Source organism: Dasypus novemcinctus, chromosome 8 (genome assembly GCF_030445035.2).
Source record: "Dasypus novemcinctus isolate mDasNov1 chromosome 8, mDasNov1.1.hap2, whole genome shotgun sequence".
Lineage (NCBI taxonomy): Eukaryota > Metazoa > Chordata > Mammalia > Cingulata > Dasypodidae > Dasypus > Dasypus novemcinctus.
The window spans coordinates 87240117-87259826 of NC_080680.1; the positions used below are offsets into that span (position 1 = coordinate 87240117).

At 37.0% G+C, this 19710-nt stretch overlaps 1 protein-coding gene across 26 annotated transcripts in view; it reads left to right on the top strand.

The window, feature by feature from the left end:
* Positions 1-19710, top strand: part of FNBP1 (formin binding protein 1) — a 152407-nt gene that overhangs the window by 91450 nt on the left and 41247 nt on the right. For all 26 annotated transcript variants that reach the window (XM_058302221.2, XM_058302222.2, XM_058302226.2 and 23 more), the window contains exons 7-8: positions 18164-18292; positions 18940-19086. In XM_058302221.2, coding sequence (XP_058158204.1) covers positions 18164-18292; positions 18940-19086 — 276 coding nt within the window. The remainder of the gene's footprint in view (positions 1-18163; positions 18293-18939; positions 19087-19710) is intronic.

A 19710-nucleotide genomic window follows, 5' to 3' on the forward strand; every position in this document is an offset into this window, starting at 1 on the left:
GAGACACTCAATTTAAGGAAAAATAAATTTATATGTATAAAATAGGCATAAGAAAAAACTGATAGTTTTATATCTGGGCAAATAATACATATTTGGATGTCATGGTTTAAGGAACAATGAAGACAATGAAGAGAGGAAGTAAACTTATTTAAATAGTTTTCTTTTTCTTTCTTTCTTTTTTTCTGCAGTGGAAACTCTAAGACTAAGCTGTTTCTTTTTCTTTGCCAAGCTGCATCTGTCAGAAAGTTTGGAAATTGAAGACTTAAAACTAATTAGAGTGTTTTAGAATTAGTCTGGGTTTGTAAAAGAACAATATATTTTGGGACATGAGTCAATACATGTTGGAATATGAAATTTTGTGGCTCATGACCTATGTGCTTTTTTTTTTTTAAAGATTTATTTTATTTATTCCCCCCCACTTGTTCCCCCCATTGTCTGCTCTCTGTGTCCATTTGCTGTGTGTTCTTCTGTGCCTGCTTGTTTCTCATTAGGTGGCTCTGGGAACCAATCCTGGGACCTTCTGGAGTGAGAGAGAGGCGATTACTCCCTTGCGCTACCTCATCTCCCTGTCTTCTTATTTTCTCTCCTGTGTCTCTTGTTGCATCATCTTGCTGTACCAGTTCTCCACGTTGGCCAGTGCTCCTGTGCAGGGCAGCTTTTCCACACAGGGCGGCTCTCCTACACGGGGCTGCATTCCTGCATGGGCTGGCGCTCTGTGGGGGCCAGCTTTCTGCATGGGCTAGCTTGCCCTCACCAGGAGGCCCTGGGCATTGAACCCTGGACCTCCTATATGGTAGATGGGAGCCCAATTGGTTGAGCCACGTCTGTTTCCGCCCCCCTCCCCATGTGCTTTTAAGTTGAAGGTAAAAGCAAACTTTTTAACTTTTTATTTTAAAGATTTCTTCTTCTATTTTATTCCCCCCCCCCCCCCATTGTCTGCTCTCTATGTCCATTCGCTGTGTGTTCTTCTGTGTCCACTTGCATTCTTGTCAAAGTGGCACTGGGAATCTGTGTCTCTTTTTTTGTTGCATTATCTTGCTGCATCAGCTCTCTGTGTGTACAGCACCACTCCTGGGTGGGCTGTGCTTTTTTCATGCAGGGCAGCTTTCCTTACAGGGCATTCCTTGCACGTGGGGCTTGCCTATATGGGGGACAGCACTGCGTGTGGGCCAGCTCACCACATAGGTCAGGAGGCCCTGGGTTTGAACCCTGGACCTCCTATATGGGTAGGAGGACGTTCTATCAGTTGAGCCAAACCCACTTCCCAAAAGCAAACTTTTTTTAAAAAAATTTCCTTTTAATGAGGAGGAAAAGATAGTCCTTATCTATTTTGTAATATTGAGAAGTCAAAGGCCTATAAGAGAACAAGAAAAAATTAACCATATGTCTTATTTAAATATAGGATTGTCTTATAAAATATAGATTCTATTGTAAAAAAAAATTAATGCCTCCAGGATAAGGCTAAAGTATTCTTTACCATTTAACACCCCCAATTCCCAGGTTCTCCTCAGAGGTGTAATTTACATACAGTGAAGTGGCCTCATCTTAAGCAGATAGCTCAATGAATTTTTATCTATATATGAAATCATGTAGCCACCACCCAAATAGAAACAGTTTCTAGAAACCAGCAGGCTTCCTTAACCCTTCCCCAGTGGTAACCACTAGTCTGCCCTCTATCATGTATTAGTTTTGTCTATTTCTGTACTTTATACAAATTGAATTATATAATACATATTGTTTTGTGTCTGACTTCTGTTACTTAACCTTATATTTATGAGATTCATAATTTTGCTACGTATAGCGGTAGTTTGTATTGTTCATTTTAAATTGCTATGTGGTATTGCCTTGTATGGATATACCACAATTTGTGTATTCTTTCCCCTTTGAGAGACATTTGGATTGTTTCCAGTTTGAGGCTATTAAGAATAAAGCTGCTGTTAACATTCTTATACATGTCTCTTGGTGGGCATGGTCTCTCAAGTGTTCTTGGGTATATATATCTAGGAGAAGAATTTCTGGGTCATAGGTTTAGGTTTGGCTTTAGTAAATGCTGTCACAGAGTTTGCTAAAGTAGTCATACCAGTTGACACTCCTTCAGCAGTTGTTCCTCATCCTCACCAGCACTTGGTATTGTCGGTCTTTTTATTTTAATCTTTTTAGCGGGTGTAGAGTAAAATCTTATGTTTTAATTTGCATTTGTATGTCCTTGATGAAAAATGTTGAGCATCTTTTCATATACCATTTCATATGTCATTTGTGAAGAGCCTGCGTCTTCTGCCCATTTTAAAAATAGCTTTTTTCCTGATTTGTAGGACTTTTTTTAATATTCTGTATATGAATATATATGTGTAATATATGCAGTATGCTTTTGTGTCTGACCACTTTTTTCCCCACAATCTGACCTCTTTTGATGAACAGACATTCTCAATTTTAATGAAATTCAATTTGCAATCTTTTATTTTATGGTTAGTACTTTTTGTGTTTAAAAATCTTTGCCTAGCCCAATAAGCCCTTTTAGTGTGCCTTTCATTATTATGTGGGTGATTTTATTTTAAAATGTTGCTGTGCAACTGGGAAAGGCTTAGACAACCAGAAGATGATAGTTTCCAAATTACAGGTTTTTAAGGATCACATTTAGTAGTACAGAGAACTAATCCTCTCTGGGGCTCCCTCTGTCTCTGGAAGACCTGAGCCATCAGAACTGACATGTGGGAAAGGGCCATTGTTCATTATCAACTTGAGCAATTAAACTCTTTGTGTGGTCTTGATTATTTTTTGTGAGTTTGGAGTGTAATAGGTGTGCACTGGAGAAGTGAGCAGCAGTCTATATTTTTAATGGATTCAGCATTTCAAGCTCTGTGTAGTTTGCAGATTGTTTTTGAAGACAGAATTCTATGTAACCATTAATTTATTTTATAAAAATATTTCTAGCAATTTAATTTGATTGCAGTTTGTTTCTGCTTAGTAAAACTTTTTATCCAACTGTATTCTGAATCTATCTCTAGTTTCACATACCCCCAAAATGAGTTACCCCCAAATTATTTTGATTTAAGTGAATTCTAATGTAAGATCATGACCTCGTGGTTTTATTCATTTTAAAAACATGTAAGTTGACAGAACTAAATTGTGAAGTGTTTTCACCTTCATTCATTTGTTCACTCATCATTATTCATTGCATATCACATGGTGAGGTATGGGGGTGCCATAGATACCAAAATATAATGACACAATCCTTGATTTTAAGGAACTTGGCTTTTGTTTTCTTTCTAATACATGGTTTACCATATTGTGAATTTTTCCATTTGTCCCCTAAACAATGAGTGGCATTTGGGTGTCAAAGACTTAACAGCAGCGTTTGTCTGTCACTCTGCTTTGGAATAATAACATGCTAGCCAAACTTGGATGTGTGGCAGTACCTAATCCTTGTGTTCCAGTAGTACTGCAGTTGGTTAGCGGGTGTTGGGATGAAAAAGGAAAAGGTTATCAAAATGAATGGAATGTGAACTAATATTTCTGAACAGAGAGAACAGTGTTTTCTAAATGCATGCATCAAACTGAGTTCATCCATGTCAGGCGATGAATAATTCCCTTTCTCTAATTCACCCTTGCCTTGTGACTGTTGGCTCTTACATAATTTTGAAATGCAAAATAGGATATTGTTTAAGAGAAACTGCAGTTAGTGGTTACAAATAGCTGCAGGAATTGTTATTACATTCTAGTTGTGCTTTTTAAACTCCAATATCAATTTCTTCTTAATAGGTCTAGTTTCATTTTAAGTTGTATGATTCTTTTACTGTTAGAATCTCAATTTTATGGGCACTTGTTTGCCACAAAACAGTTAACTTGGCTTCTTCATTCAAATTCATTGTCATTCTTAGTGTTGACTAGAGAGAAGAGTTCCCTATGCAATGTGATAAATTTCCTTATTTCTGGCTTAATCATGAGTTTACCTTATAATCCAATCAGATGATACATTAAAAATTTTTTTTAAACTTAAAATCCTGACCATGACGACTTAGAACAGTATATCAGTTTCTTAGGGAGTTTACATTCCATTTTCCTGTGAAATTATGACTTTTAAAATTATTTGACTTTGAACATTATTTGCCTTACATTCTATCTAGATGTCCCTGTTGTAAAGTATAGGAAATCCTCAGTCATTTCCGAATTAAGGTAGAATTCTAAGAAATGTGTGGTAAAAGGTGAAATTTCATCTTTTATAATAATAAAATGCACATCAACTCTTTTATATATATCATATATTAAATAATAGAATGTTTAAAAGGGAAAAATAAAATCATAATAAAGAATCTACTAATTTTAGCAAGAATAAAGGAATTTAATTTGAATGATTATCAGTTTGATTATTATCTCAAGAAAACAAATAAAATTTAGCAGTTTAGAACGTTTTATTCAGTTGGAATCAGTGCTACCAGCTCTGTAAAGAGGAGGCAGGGTTTGTCCTAGGCCAGCGGAGCCAGCTGAGTAGCAGAGTGTTAAATTTTTTTACCATTTGGGGAAATAGGCTCTAGCAAGATGACTAGTTATTGTACGTATAAGGAATTGTACTATTAAACTTTTTGTTTGCCTTTGCTGTAAGTATTGGATTAACATGTTTATAGCTTTAATGTTTCATAAAAAATGTCTCTTATATAAAATGTCTGACTAGTTATTTGGAGGAATGGTTCACTGTAACAATTTAGAAAGCTTTTTTTTTTTTTATTAAAGAAGAGGAAGTGGGTAGTTTGAACGCAGGAAATAAATTTGCAACAGCAGCTTGATCTTTCAGTATAAAATACTTTTTTATTAAAGCAAAAGAAAAATATATAGAATTAAAAACTAAATGTCAAAATATTGATATTGTTGCTATAATTATTTTTTAACAAGTGGATAAATGTTCAAATGAAAGATTCTAAAAAGACATTTTTATTATTCTCTTGTTTATATTATCCTGTAAGCAGTCATATCTGTGGGGTTTATATTTTGTTTACTTTGTTTCTCAGTATATTTATATTAAATGAGCATCCTGAACATAGATGGTTTCGATCCTTGATATTTGTCTGAGCAATAATGAGTATGTTTTCTTCTTTTGAGGCTCCTTGTAGGAAATTGAATTTAGTGGAAACTAGATAGAGAATAAATGTACTTTTTATTTGGAAACAGGACATAACTTTGACCTTTGTTTTAAATGGGTTTACTAGGATAAGATTAAAAAAAATAAAAAGAGGTTGTGATACCCAATTTTAGCTGTGCCATTAAAAGTAAATTTGTGATAGGAACATTGGAATATACAATTATTTATTATGGTTAAATATTTCACATAAAAGTACTCTTAAAATTGTATTTACCAGGAGCAGATGTGGCCTGCTTCCCTCATGTGAGGTCCCAGGTTCGGTTCCTGGTGCTTCCTTAAAAAAAAATAACAAAAGAACAATAAGCAAATAAATGTGAAAACCAACTCAGAGGAGCTGATGTGGCTCAGGAGTTGAGTGCCAGCTTCCCACATACAAGGTCTCAGGTTCAATTCCTGGCCCTGGTACCTCAAAAAAAAAATTTTTTTTTTTTAATTTACCTACAAGTTTTGATTCATTTGCTAACAATTGCTATTGTCTTTATTTTTTACCTTTAATTGTTTTGTTTTTAAGATTTATTTTATTTGTTTATTTCTCCCCCACCCCCATTGTTTTCACTTGCTCTGCAGTCTGTGCCCATTCATTGTCTGCTCATCTTCGTTTTAGGAGACACCAGGAACCAAACTCAGGACCTCCCATGTGGGAGGCAGGTACATTTTGGTTTGAGCCACCTCAGTTCCCACCTTAATTATTTTTGAAGTACATGGTTTTGTTTTGTTTTTAAAGATTTATTTTTTTTATTTCTCTCCCCTCCCCCCTCCCCAGTTGTCTGCTCTCTGTGTCCATTCAATTTGTGTTCTTCCATGTCTGCTTGTGTGAGCAGCACTCAGAATCTGTGTCTCTTCTTGTTGCGTCATCTTGCAGCGTCAGCTCTCCATGTGTGCGGTGCTATTCCTGGGCAGGTTGAACTTTTTTTGCGCTGGGCAGCTCTCCTTACGGGGTGCACTCCTTGCGTGTGGGGCTCTTCTACGCTGGGGACACCCTTGTGTGGCACGGCACTCCTTGCGCGCATCTGTTAATGGGCCAGCTTATCCCACGGGTCAGGAGGCCCTGGGTTTGAACCTTGGACCTCCCATGTGGTAGGCAGACACCCTATCCGTTGGGCCAAATCTGCTTCCCAAGTAAATGGTTTTTATACTAAAAATGGACTTTGGTTAAATATACACCTAAAAATAAACAGAAATGTTAAAATCACAATAATGTTTAATATCAGAAATGTGGGAGGTTCTACCAAAAGTGAATTACTATAAAGGCCAAATATGTTTTAAAAACCACTTGAATGAAATATTTCCAATATGCATTGTTTTATTTTTGTTTTTCCATGTTTTTATTATTATTTTTTAAATTTATTTCTCTCCCCTTCTCCTGCTCCCTGTTGTCTGCTCTCTGTCCATTCGCTGTTTGTTCTTCTGCGTCTGCTTTCATTCTTGTCAGTGGCACCTTGTCAGGGAATCTGTGTCTCTTTTTGTTGCGTCATCTTGCTGCGTCAGCTCTCCATGTGTGCAGCCCCACTCCTGGGCAGGCTGTGCTTTCTTCACACAGGGCAGCTCTCCTTGCAGGGCGCAACCCTTGCGATTGGGGCTCCCCTATGCAGGGGACACTCCTGTGTGGCATGGCACTCCTTGTGCGTGGCAGCGCTGTGCATGGGCCAGCTCACCACACGGGTCAGTAGGCCTTGGGTTTGAACCCTGGACCTCCCATATGGTAGGCAGATGCTCTATCAGTTGAGCCAAATCTGCTTCCTGCCTTGTTTTGTTTACATTAAAATGTTGACATGAGAATATTTTCTTAGCTTTAGTACTCCTAGGAGCATAATTCTTAAACCTGTAGGTTAATGTGCAAAATAACAATAAAGCAGAGTGAAAATGACAGGGCATTCTTATACCCTAGATCTGAATATAAGAATGAATTTCCCTCAGAAATTTTATGTTTTATTTGCTTATTTGTGTGTGTTTGTGTATGTGTGCATGTAGTATAGTTTCAAACACTTAGCACTTATTATGTGACCATACCATTCTAAGAGCTTCCATATGGCAACTCATTAAATAAAGTATTTTATTTTTCACTGGTAGTAAGTGGTCTAGCTTGGCCAAGAGCTTATTCCTTTTTTTTAAAATTATTTATTTATTTCTCTCCCCTACCCCCCCCCCCCACCCAGTTGTCTGCTCTCTGTATCCATTCACTGTGTGTTCTTCTGTGACCCCTTCTATCCTTATCAGCCGCACCGGGAATCTGTGTTACTTTTTGTTGCATCATCTTGCTGCGTCAGCTCTCCGTGTGTGTGGTGCCATTCTTGGGCAGGCTGCACTTTCTTTTGCACTGGGCGGCTCTCCTCACGGGGCGCACTCCTTGCGCGTGGGGCTCCCCTATGCAGGGGACACCCCTGCGTGGCAGGGCACTCCTTGCGCGCATCAGCACTGCACATGGGCCAGCTGCACACAGGTCAAGAAGGCCCGGGGTTTGAACTGCGGACCTCCCATGTGGTAGACGGACGCCCTATCCATTAGGTCAAGTCTGCTTCCCAAGAGCTTATTCTTAATTTTGGTATCAGATAGAAGTGGGTTCAAACCTTGTTTTCTGCCACTTACTGATGGTATGGCTTGAGGCACTTTACTTCATCCCTGAGCCTGTTTCTTAATCTGTGGTTGTAAGGATTTCGTGGTACATGACATATGTAAAGTATTGGATTATTTCTGGATTGCAGTCAATTGGTCGATATTGTTATCATTATTTGCCTGTTTATGTTCTCTTTGCATTACTTCTTGCTCCTTCTCTCAGCCTACTATTAATCAGTCCACTGTTTTCTGAACATTTGAGGCATCAAGTCACTCAACAAGAATAGTTATTGAACAAATAGTACATGGCCCTGTTAGCAAATAGTGATGAGAAGAGGAGACAGGGAAAAGTCAACTGTAAAATAAGATAGTGTATCATATATAACATGTCAAAGTGTATGTATGCTGAAGATAATCAGAGCAATAGCAGTTAAAAATTTTTTTTAATAAGGTGTATCACCTGATCCTAAGATCAGCAAATAGTAGAAGTTCAAAAACCACTGATGGACTTTGCTTCTGGAAGAGGTTTGTGTGGATTAAAGATTGTTGGGACAGGCCTCAAGAAGGAGTTGGAACTTGAATATGAAGGGTATGTAGAAATTGGAAAGGTGGAGGAGAGAGAGAACGATTGAGGTGGGAAGAACTCCATCCAGGGTGCTGAGGGAAACACGTTGGTGATGTTGGCCAGTCGGAGTAGGATCTAGCTGGAGCGGTGACCTGGGATTAGATTATGAAGGAGTTTAAGTACCAAATGGTGGAATGAATGTGACCCTGATGAAATGTTACTGAACCTACTTCACAGAAAACTTGCAGTGGAAAAATATTTTATATTTTTCTAAATGATTTTTTTTTTTGCAAGTACCAGGGATTGACTAGGACCTTGTATATGCAAAGCAGGTGCTCAACCACTGATCTGCACTCACTGCCTTAAATGAGTCTTAATCCTCTCCATAACTCATTTTATCTCTTTATCATTAAAAAGGGTAATGCTAAAGTCTAAAGTGGCTCTGCTGATATGGTTATGGCCCAGGCTAAAGCACATTTCCATGCTTAAATTCATGTGTTCTTGTCCATGTACCATGCGGCTTTACTTTTGGATTGTATTAAATGAGCACCTCACTATTAGCCACTGATCTTTCCTGAAGAACTAGGCAGTTTATGGACAGAGTGAAACTGGTAGGTTGGGTTAAGATGACAAATAGCAACTTAACATGAGGACCCCATAATGGAAAGAATTAGAAATAAAAAGAAAAATAAAATGCATCCAAATTGGAAAGGAAGAAGTAAAAGTATCCCTATTTACAGAAGAGGTGAGGACTGTACTGAATTAGGAAGCACGGGCCCCATCTGAAGATAACCGTTTTCCACCGTCTATCCACACAGCTGTTGCCGTGTGACAATGTGGGCCAAGTGCCATTACTTCTTGCATATCTCCCTTTCTGGGTCAAATTTTCTTTTTCCTGGCTTATAGGTTTTTTGTTTTTATTTATTTATTTTTTTTTGAGGTACTGGTGACCAGAGATTGAACCCAGGTCCTCACGTGTGGGAAGCCAGCGCTCAATCACTGAGCCGCATCAGCTTCCCTGAGTTGGTTTTTTGTTTGTTTTGCTTGTTGTTTTTTCTGGTTTTTTTTTTTTTCAGGAGGCACCAAACCGAACCTCCCACGTGGGAGGCGGGCACTCAACCACTCGAGCCACATCTCATGTTTTTGTTTTTGCTTTCCATGAGGGTCTATAAGTGGTAAATTTTCTTTCTTTGTCTGAAATATCTTTTCTTTCTTTTTTGTCCTCACTCTAATGTAATAGTTTAGCTAGGTATAGGATTCTAAGCTAATACTTTTTTTTCTTAAACTTTCCAAAAATATCATGCCATTATTTTCCATTGTTAGTTTTTCCTCTTGAGAAGTTGGCTATTGATTTAATTGTACTCATTTGTAAATGTTTGACTCTTCTTCCCAATTGTTAGATCTTGTCTTTGCCTTTGGTGTTCTATAACAGTGCTATGAAGTTTCTGACTACAGAATTTTTTTTTAATGTGCTTGAAATTCCTTTTGGTTCTTAAATCTGAGGATTTGTCTTTTTCATGAATGTGGGGAAATTCTCAGGTGTTAACCTCTCAACTGTTAATGCCCTTCAAATATTCTCTGTCTCCCATTCTCTCAAATTGTTAGTTCTGGACTCACATGAGATATGTGGGAAACTCCTCATTCTATTCCCTGCCTCTTCTTTTTCATACATTCCTTTTCTGTATTTCTATTTGTTACATTTTCTATGGCTTTCTTAATTACCTCTTTCATTCTATTCCAGTTATTCTAATTTGTTAACTCCTCTGAGTTTTTTTTTCCTTTTTTTTTTTTGTCTTGTTTTATTCTTTTGCTTTTTTCCTATTGGGTTTTAAAATTTCAATTACTTGTTTTTTTATTTCTGATAGTTCTGTTTAGTTCTTTTTCAGATCTGTCTTTTTTTTTAAAAAAAAGATTTATATATTTCTCCCCACCCCCTTGTTGTTTGTACTTGCTGTGTCTTTTTGTCTTCTTTCTTTTTCTAGGAGATACTGTGAACCAAATCAGGTTTAAGAAGGAGGTGCCTAATTGCTTGAGCCACCTCTGCTCCCTCTGCTGTGTTTGGTCTCTCATTACGTTTTCCTCCTTGTGTCTTTCGTTGTGTCATCTTGTTGCATCAACTCGCTGCACCTGCCCATCGCATCAGCTCGCTGTCTTGCTCATCTTCTTTAGGCAGCACCAGGAACCTTCCATGTTGTAGGTGGGAGCTCAATCATTTCAGCCACATCTGCTTTCCACAGATCTATCTGACCCTTATTTATAGTATCTTATTATTTTCTTGTGGTTTCACTTGCTTTTTTTTTTTTTAACAAATCAATTTTATTGATATGTATTAATAAAGCATACAATTCATCCAAAGTATATAATCAGTGGTATTTGGTATAATTACATAGTTGAGCTTTTTTTTTTTTTAATTTTTGTATTAAAAATTTTTTTGTGTGTGCTTTTTTGGTTTTTGTTTTTCTAATAATTTAAAATATTCTTGACTTATATTTTCTTTCAATTGTTCTTTTAGGTCAAGTTCCTTAGGCGCTAATTTTTCCCTCTATTTTATCAGTTGACTATCATGGTGATTTATTTCCTTTTGTATTTTATGTTTATTATTTGTGTGTGTGTGTGAGCTAATCTTCAGCATGGATGTTTGTTTTGTTTTGTTTTTAAAGATTTATCTTATTTCTCTCCCCTACCCCCCTCCATTGTTTGCTTTCTGTGTCCACTAGTTGTGTGTTCTTCTGCGTCCACTCGCATTCTCAGTGGCACCAGGAATCTGTGTCTCTTTGTTGCATCATCTTGCTGCGTCAGCTCTCCATGTGTGTGGCGCCACTCCTGGGCAGGCTGCACGTTTTTTGCGCAGGGCGGCTCTTCTTACAGGGTGCAATCCTTGTGCGTGGGGCTCCCCTACAGGGGGGACACCCCTACATGGCAGGGCACTCCTTGCACGCATCAGCGCTATGCATGGGCCAGCTCACCACACAAGTCAGGAGACCCGGGATTTGAACTCTGGACCTCCCATGTGGTAGGCAGATGCTCTATCAGTTAAGCCATATCTGTTTCCCATCATGGTTTATTTTTACCTTTTGGAATCACATGAGAGTAAGATCATAGAACAGCAAGGTTTTCTGTCAGACAGCTGGGAACCAATTTTTATGTTAATCCTTGGCTTGGGAATTTCTGTACCACCAGTATAGGATGGCACAGACTAAAGGTTTTGCTCAGAGGAGACTCTTCTTCCAGTCCTCACTATAGCCTGAGAACTAAACAAGCTTCACAGCCATCTGCTCTGGTCACTGGGAGTATTTCAAGGGATTGCCCAACTAAAAACAGAGGAACTAACACTGAGGCTAAAGTGAAGGAAGGGCTGGTAATTCACATCTCTTGGTTTCATTGATAGTAAATTACTGAATAATGTATGCAAGATGTTTAGTATCAAGCATTCCTGATTAGACCTCTTTTTGTTGCTTGGGCACTAAGAGTAAACAGTTAGTTGCTAACCTATTGCCAAATACCTCACGTTTCTTACAAAATAGAAGTATGGTATTTTCATTTCTTTCCCCGGGGTGAGTAATGTGACTAATATTTTTATGCTACTAAGGAACATATCTTTTCTAGAACTACATTTACAAAGTTCTTTAAATATTTCTGTTCTTCACAGTAGCCTCACAGCAGCAGAAAATGGTGATTCATATATAAAACTCTGAATATCACATTTTGAGGTGAGGTTATTTGTTAGGGGGAAAAAGGAGAGGGAGAGGGAAAAGGATAATCAATTGCAAACCTACCATCCCTGCAAAAACAAGTCTCTTGCCAGTGACTGTGCATTAGAACCCAGGGTAGAGGAGGGTGCCACATCTTGGAGTCTGTGACATGTATGTGCTTTACCAAGATCTCTGAGCTCATAGCAAGTTTGTTTTCACCAGCCTACCTTGGAGGTGTGCCAACTTCAAGAGGAACAAACAGCTTTAGCTTCTTCTCTTACAACAGAAATTGCCACTCACCTTGAGTAAATAGATATTTTAAATTCTCCTTTTCAAATAAGGCAGTCAGGGTGTAGGAGGACAGAAAACTTTTTCTTGACACTGTTTAGCAAGTGAATGGCCTATGAGATTGGGATGCTGGTCTCATTTGCTATCTCTCCCTATTCTCTCCTAGTTCAACGACTGTGCCCCCAAAAAAAGTACTACACTGGAGCTAGAAAGTTGTAAGAGTGTTAAAAAAATATATGTATTTTTTTTTAAGCAGGAAATGACTGGAATATTTCAGGCATATTTCTTTGGTTAGCTTATTTTGAAGTTTTTCTCTGTTTTGTATTTTAGTCTGCCCTTAAAATTTATCAAAGACAGATTCATTGTTTTGGCAAGCCCCTGGCCTGGAAGCCTCCAACAAAAACTCACAGCACTCAGTCTGAATAGAAATTTTTAAATGCATTCTTAGTCTTGAGCTTGAAAATGTATTCTAGATGCTGCCGTTTGCTGGGTAATTTAAACAATGCCATTGATCATTCAACAACATTGCTCTGGACAAAGAGTTTTTTCATCTCTTCTTTTGTTAAACTGTATTTTGTTAACACTACATTAACTTTTTTTTTTTACATTAACTTTTCCGAGCTTTTTTTTCCAGGCTATAAATGCAAACCATACCTCTTCAATCTTCCTCTGTTTCTGGAATTCAATATTGGAAGTTGTCTCTTACCAATCTTTTTGGTAAAATAAAATATTGGTCAATCATGTTTCTTAAAAGTGATCATTGTTAATGTTTTATTTTTTAAATAATGGGATTGTATTTTAAATAATGGTATAAATTTTGTTTGGAGCCTTTTACAGTTAAAAAATTCCATATAGCAGTTCCTTTTCTGTGTTATTAAATATTATTTTACATTATTTTATATAGGTTCCACATTAGTCCATCAAGGATATGATATAATATTTAACTAATCACGTTACTGGACTTTGAATTTGTTTCAAATTATTAGCTGTACTATGATGGATATCTTTTGTGAACACTTAAAACTGTCTTATTAGTATACATTCCCAGAAGTTAGAATTGCTGGATCCAAGCCTAGGGTAAAACCAATTTTATTCCTATCATTGAAAAATTCTAAAGAAATCCAGTGTACGAATTAGAGTTTATAGGGAGTCTCAATAGTTTGCTGTTTGCCTGATCTTAAAAATACATAGAAAATTGGTAATGATATTTTGTGGCCCCTACCTGCCTTGGATGCTATGAAAATACATGAACTTCTCATTTGGCCCTAGTCAAAAGGCAAGGTGCTCTAGTGGTTGGAACTTCTTGGTGTTTCTGAGACTCACCAGGCCTGTCAGCTATTAATTGGAGACCATTGTAGTATGGTGATTATTTTGTGTATAATGCAGCTGTACTTTCAGAACTCTTGAGTCAAGAGTTTGTCTTTTCAGTAAATTGCCCCAGACTGCTGTGCTTCTCCTCAGCTGATCTCAGCATCTGCCCCACAAATGAAGAACTCAAGATTGTTACTGTTAGCAGTGATGATCAGAATTTGCCAGGACTTTTACTTTCTAAACCATACTATTCTGAAAACTTGAATTATTTACAGAAAGCAGATGTTTTTAATGGGGGGATTTAGAGAGGTGGTCAGATAACTCAAGTTGTTAAATTAATATGTGTAAATTTTTCCACACTCTTAAGTCAGTGGCTTAGATAGTTTGAAGAAGGGAATCAAGAATCAAGTGCCCTGCTTGATTCTTGCTGTGCCTCCAGCCCTCTCCATGAAGCTCCTTGCGACTGGATTCTAGGAATGGCGGCTGGTCCACCAGCCAGCTGAATGGAGCTGCTGCTGCAGGCTGCCACTAATTGGATAATCATTACAAGCATCCTGCCTCTGGTGTAATACAGTGAGTTCTTGGAGGAAAGGGAATAAAATCTAGATTTAGCCCCCTTTCTCTCAGCCTAAAATGCAGTTGATCTCTTCATGTGACAATGATGAAATAAAATATTGAAAGTACAGCTCCTCCAGAGAACATTGACTAATGTTTGGGCTTTAACTATTCCTCATTGCTCCCAAAATTTTTGGTAAAAAGATGAGCATTTATAATTTGTTACATTATATCCTTTTACAAAGGGAAAAAGTGGCTTTCTAAAAACTCTGAAAGCTCCTATAATAAATAGTCCATAATTTAAGTGGATAAAATTCTAAAAGAAAAAGTTCTAAAATGTCTTAGGTCATGTTAAAAAAATTAATAAATTTCAGTTACTTATTCACTGAATATTAAGTGGCACTGTCCATATTTGCTCAATTTGTTAAAAGTTTAAAAGCCGTAAGGAGCCCTTAAAAAAAAGATGCAAGTGTCAGCAAACCCTATGTGAAAGTGAATAAGTTTCTTAGTTCACCTTCACAATTAAGATTCAGCCACTGGTGTTATTTTCTCCCTTATATTTTGAAATATTAGGGGGAAAGTAATACTGGATTAAACAGGAAATAACTGTACAGCTGGCTATGTTAATAATCTAAATTTAGTTAATAATTACAGTATTTTTGTCTTAGAACCTATTAGGCTTTACAAATTGGGCTGCAGTTCAATTTCTGAAATATTGTTTTCTTTATTTAGAAACTGCAACTCTGACCTTTTAGGCAGTGCAGCTTTACTTCCATAAGGACTTTGAGATGGACTATGCTAAGAATTTGCAAGCAGTGAAGTCATGCTTAAGTGGTACATACTTGGGCCTGTTTGGATTTATTTGGGAAGATTCCCAAGGGTTTGTCAAAGAAATTCTAAAGTTTAAGTTCAGTCTTTCTGATTGACACTGAAAGTGGTCTAGATCTTATTCAAAGATGTCTGTGACTTATAGCTTGAGGGAACTGTGGTCAGTCTGAAATGTTTGGAATATTATCTCTAAATTCTGTGACTCTGACAAAAAAAAAGTCCTCTGAACATCCTTCTGCCCTCAGAAATGTTTGCTATAAGATGCTGTGTCTTTCATTCACAGAAGAATGGGAAATTTAATTAAAAGAAATTGCTATGGTCTGTTTTAGAATGGAAATGCTGAACCTCTTTGAGATAATAGTTGCTATTTTTAGACTGCCTTAAAAAGAGATGAGAAATAGTGATAGTTATAATCTTTATTTAGCCATAGTCATTAGAAGGCAATCTCTAAAATATCTACTTACTGACTGGTTACTCCAGATAAGTTTTAAAAAATATTTTAAAAATATATTTGTAATAATGAGTAACTGACTCAAACACTAGTTTTAGGGAATAACTCTTATGTTCTGTTGTGAAATAAAGAGAACTTACTAAACAAAAATAGATTTTTCCAGAGTAAAACTTGGTCAGAACGTTCCTAGGCCTGGGATTCAAAAGTGGATATTAATTTAAAGCAGCTCAATCCTGAGACTGAGAAAATAAGACAGTCCTGTCTTTCTGCTATGGCCTTGCAGTTGATGTATTACAATATTTGCTGTTTTTCAGTGTTTCTATATTCCTTTTAATGAAAGAGAGAGAATCTAGCAGCTGTAGAAATAGACAGACTTTTGCATCTTATGTCCAAGTTTTTGTATTCAAGAAAAACTCCCAAAGAGTATGCCTCTTTAACATAGAAGGTAAACCTGTTCCTTGTAAATATGTTTATCTGGTTTTTTTTTTTTTTTCAATTCGGTTAACCTTCCTCTTTTCTGGCTGGATTTTTTATACATATCATTCCTTATTTCATTTTCTTCCACAGTTTCCGTCTACTGGTTCCTAGTTATATTTCTGGATTACTGCTTTAAACAACGTGAAAGCCTTCGTAAAACAATTACAAGTTAGCATACTTACACAAGCAAGTACACAGCCAAAGCTAAAACATTAAATGGCTCTGAGGAGCTGGGAGGAAGAGTTGCCCAGGCGCTTCCACCCAAATGGTGCTGAAGCACCTCGGGGCGAGCGCGCCTCCCGCTCTCAGGAGTGCACTATTCCGTGATGGGTGTGAGTGGATTTAGTGTCAGGAAGCTTTCATCTGCTCATGTTATACACACACACGCACACATAGGTAATGATGACATTCTGATCTCCGTTTCAGAACTTAAGTTATTTTAAAAATTCTTTAAAATAGAATAATTTCTCCAAAATAAACAAGGGAACTCCTGTGTCTTGTTACTTGTTACTGTCCTTTATAAAAGAGAAAGAAACTGCCTAGGATTTTGAGTAAGGCTTTTTCTGAAGAAGATTTGTGAATGAAATAGAGAATATTTTAGAAATTTGAGATCTTCCACGGAAATTTCCTTGTTTCATATATTTATATCAAAGCAATAATAATGAAGCTGTTGGTAACTGAAGAGTTAAAAGGCTTTCTTTGGCTGCATTAGGGGAACAGATGGAATGCATGTAGGTGGGAAAGCTATTTTTCACACAGAGGAAGGCTACTGTCTGCTGGAAGGGGATGAATTTCTGAGGGTAGCAGGGGGTTGGGGGACTTAACATTTTAGGTACTAAATTAATCTAGCTACAAGTGGAGACAGTAAGAAGAGGAAGCTCAGCACGTGGGCAGGAAAGGAGTTAACAGGCTACCAACAGAGAGGAAGAATGTGGCAGCTAAAAGAAACCTAGCAAAGATGAAAGTGGATAAAATGGTATTAAGATAACCAAAGGCCTTAAGAGACTGAAAAGCCTTGGTAAAAAGGATTCGTTTGGAAATACTGATATTGTTACCTTCATTTGGGAAGTGTTTATGTATGAATAGGGAAGAAATTAAAGGAAGCAACTGTAAATTTAACTACCTTTGGCGTATGAGTAAAATGTGTCAAGGAAGTGAGAATCAGGTCAAGCCTTCAAGTCACATAGGCAAGAAACCAATACAAAATGTTGAGATGCTAAAAACCGTCACTAGGTGTTACCAATTATCAGACAGAAAGTGGGAAAAACTACTACAGTATTTCTTCTTTGTGTTTACATTTGGATGTTTCAATGTTTGATTCCTCCCTCCTCCCTCCCTCCCTCTCTCTCTCTCTTTCTTTCTCTTTCATTAGGTCTTAATTTTCTGTTGCATTGGTTCAGTAAAACAAACAAAACAAACCAAAAAAAAAAAAAAACACCATTGCCTCGGTTATGTTGGAACAAGGCCCTTTTCCTGTTGTGTTTTTGGCTCAGTGTAGTAAGTTTCCTAAGGCCAAGCCATATCCTCATCTGATAGGCGCTAGTTTTTACCCTGGGTGAATCTCAGATTGTGTGAGAGATACATGAAATTATATTTATCAAAGTACCCCAAAAGTGCTTATCAGTTCAGGGTGATATTATCACCATAATAATCCTTTGTCGTTGTGGAAGATTTTAGAATTCATATTCTGTGCTTTAAAATAGATTCCACAACTTGTCAACCTTGCCTCTCTCTTTTAGATATGTGATTAACTAAAATATGAATTAGAAGAAATAGATTCATGAATTTTATTATTGATTGTTTTACAGAGAAAAGCAATACAATAAAATACAAAATGGAAGGTAAAAAATAGAGACACCATAGTTACTGCTTCATTAAAGTATATTCTATAAATAAATATAGTGGAGTTTGATGAGTGGTTCATAATGCATTTTTAGTTCATAACCCCCACTGAGAATTAAATAAAAAATTGATGGATCTGCCCCTTCAAAAAACGTTTCTACAAGGGCCATCCAGGTAACATAAATATGTGAACTGAGCCAAATGCAAATAATAGAGAATGGTGGCACTTATGTCAAACTAGAAAGTGCATGCCAAGTTAAGGCAATAGAAAATGGTGGGGTTTGTGACAAACTAGAATGTACACTCCTTACCTAAAGTAAATTCAAATTAAAACATTTTTTTAAAAATAGCATCTATTAAATATAACACATTCACAGTGAATTTGGCCCCCAGGCTCCCCAGTTTGCAATTCTATATTTTTATTTATTCTATATAAACATGAGGGTATTCTCATATTTTGTCCTAAGGCACGACAACAAGCTCAAATACGTCATCAAATGGCGGAGGACAGTAAAGCAGATTATTCATCAATACTTCAGAAATTCAACCGTGAGCAGCATGAATATTACCGTACTCACATACCCAACATCTTTCAGGTAAGTGATTCACATCTCTCAGATTTCATGGTTTGCTTTGCCTTAGAAATACGCTGCTTCTGAATTCTGATTACTGGGCTTCTCTTCTAAGTGTTATGTAATTCCAAATTTCTACTAACTCGTATCATTTTGCAAAGTACTTAGACCAAGAATAGACCAGCAGTAAGGGTTTAAATACATGTTCATCTCAAGATTAATCAATACCCTTTGTAGACTTCCAAATCTGTTCATGATTTTTTGGTTCACACCTGCGACCATTTTGTTCCAGTCTTGGGACTGTCATTCTTAGATTAACACTCTCTCTTCTACCAGGACCATCCTGGTGCAAAAATGCCACCTTAACTTTAAAAGTTAAAACATCATTCATAGAGTTATGGGATTTGAAAAATGTCAGACAGTTCTTTGCTTTTAATTGTTTTTCTTTTTACTATTTTAGATTGTCAAAACTGGTGTGAGAAAAAATATATAAGTGTTCTTAAGTATGTATACAACTGGCTTTTACGGAGGAACTGTTGCTATTACTCCAACCAATTTTTATTGGTCTAGTTGTTACTTAGAGAATTTGTTAGAGGTAATAATGCTGTTGAAAAATAAATTCCTTAAATAGTAGTGGACCAGATTAATCCTATACAAATCTAATGTTGCAGAAAATACAAGAGATGGAGGAAAGGAGGATACTAAGAATTGGAGAATCAATGAAGACATATGCAGAGGTTGATCGGCAGGTGATACCGATTATTGGGAAATGCTTGGATGGAATAGTAAAGGCAGCTGATTCAATTGATCAGAAAAATGTAAGTATTGTAGTCTGGGCCGATTTACAACTGTTTGTGGTCCCATTATTTCTTTTTTTAAAGTACATTTTACTTTATTTTTAAAATCTACCTGCCTTCCTCATGGTTCTCTCGTCTGTCTGCTCAGTGTTCGAGCACCTTCTCCAGGAGGCACTGGGAACTGAACCCAGGACCTTCCTCATGGCAGGCAAATGCCCAATGACCTGAGCCACATCTGCTCCCCTTCATTATTTCAAATGAGTAAATTGTTAAACAACTTTCTCCCTCCTTCCCCTTCCAAAGAGTCCTTATCTAGTTATCTCACAGTTAGTATTGCTCTTGGTGGTTACCACAGGTACTTTTCACACAGTAAGAACATCACTTGAGAGTTTGTTAGCATTTATTCTGTTTGGAGTACTTTGTACCGCTTGGGCATGTGTATTTATGTCCTTCATAACAGTTCGGAAATTTTCAGTCATTATTTCCTTAAATATTCTTTCTGCCTCTTTTCCCGTCTCTTCTCCTTCCAGGACACCCATCACACGTATTTGAGTGCTTTGTGCTATCACTCAAATCCCTGAGACACTGCTTAATTTTTTTTTTCTGTTCTTTCCTCTATCTGTTATTCTGTCTGTAGGATTTCAA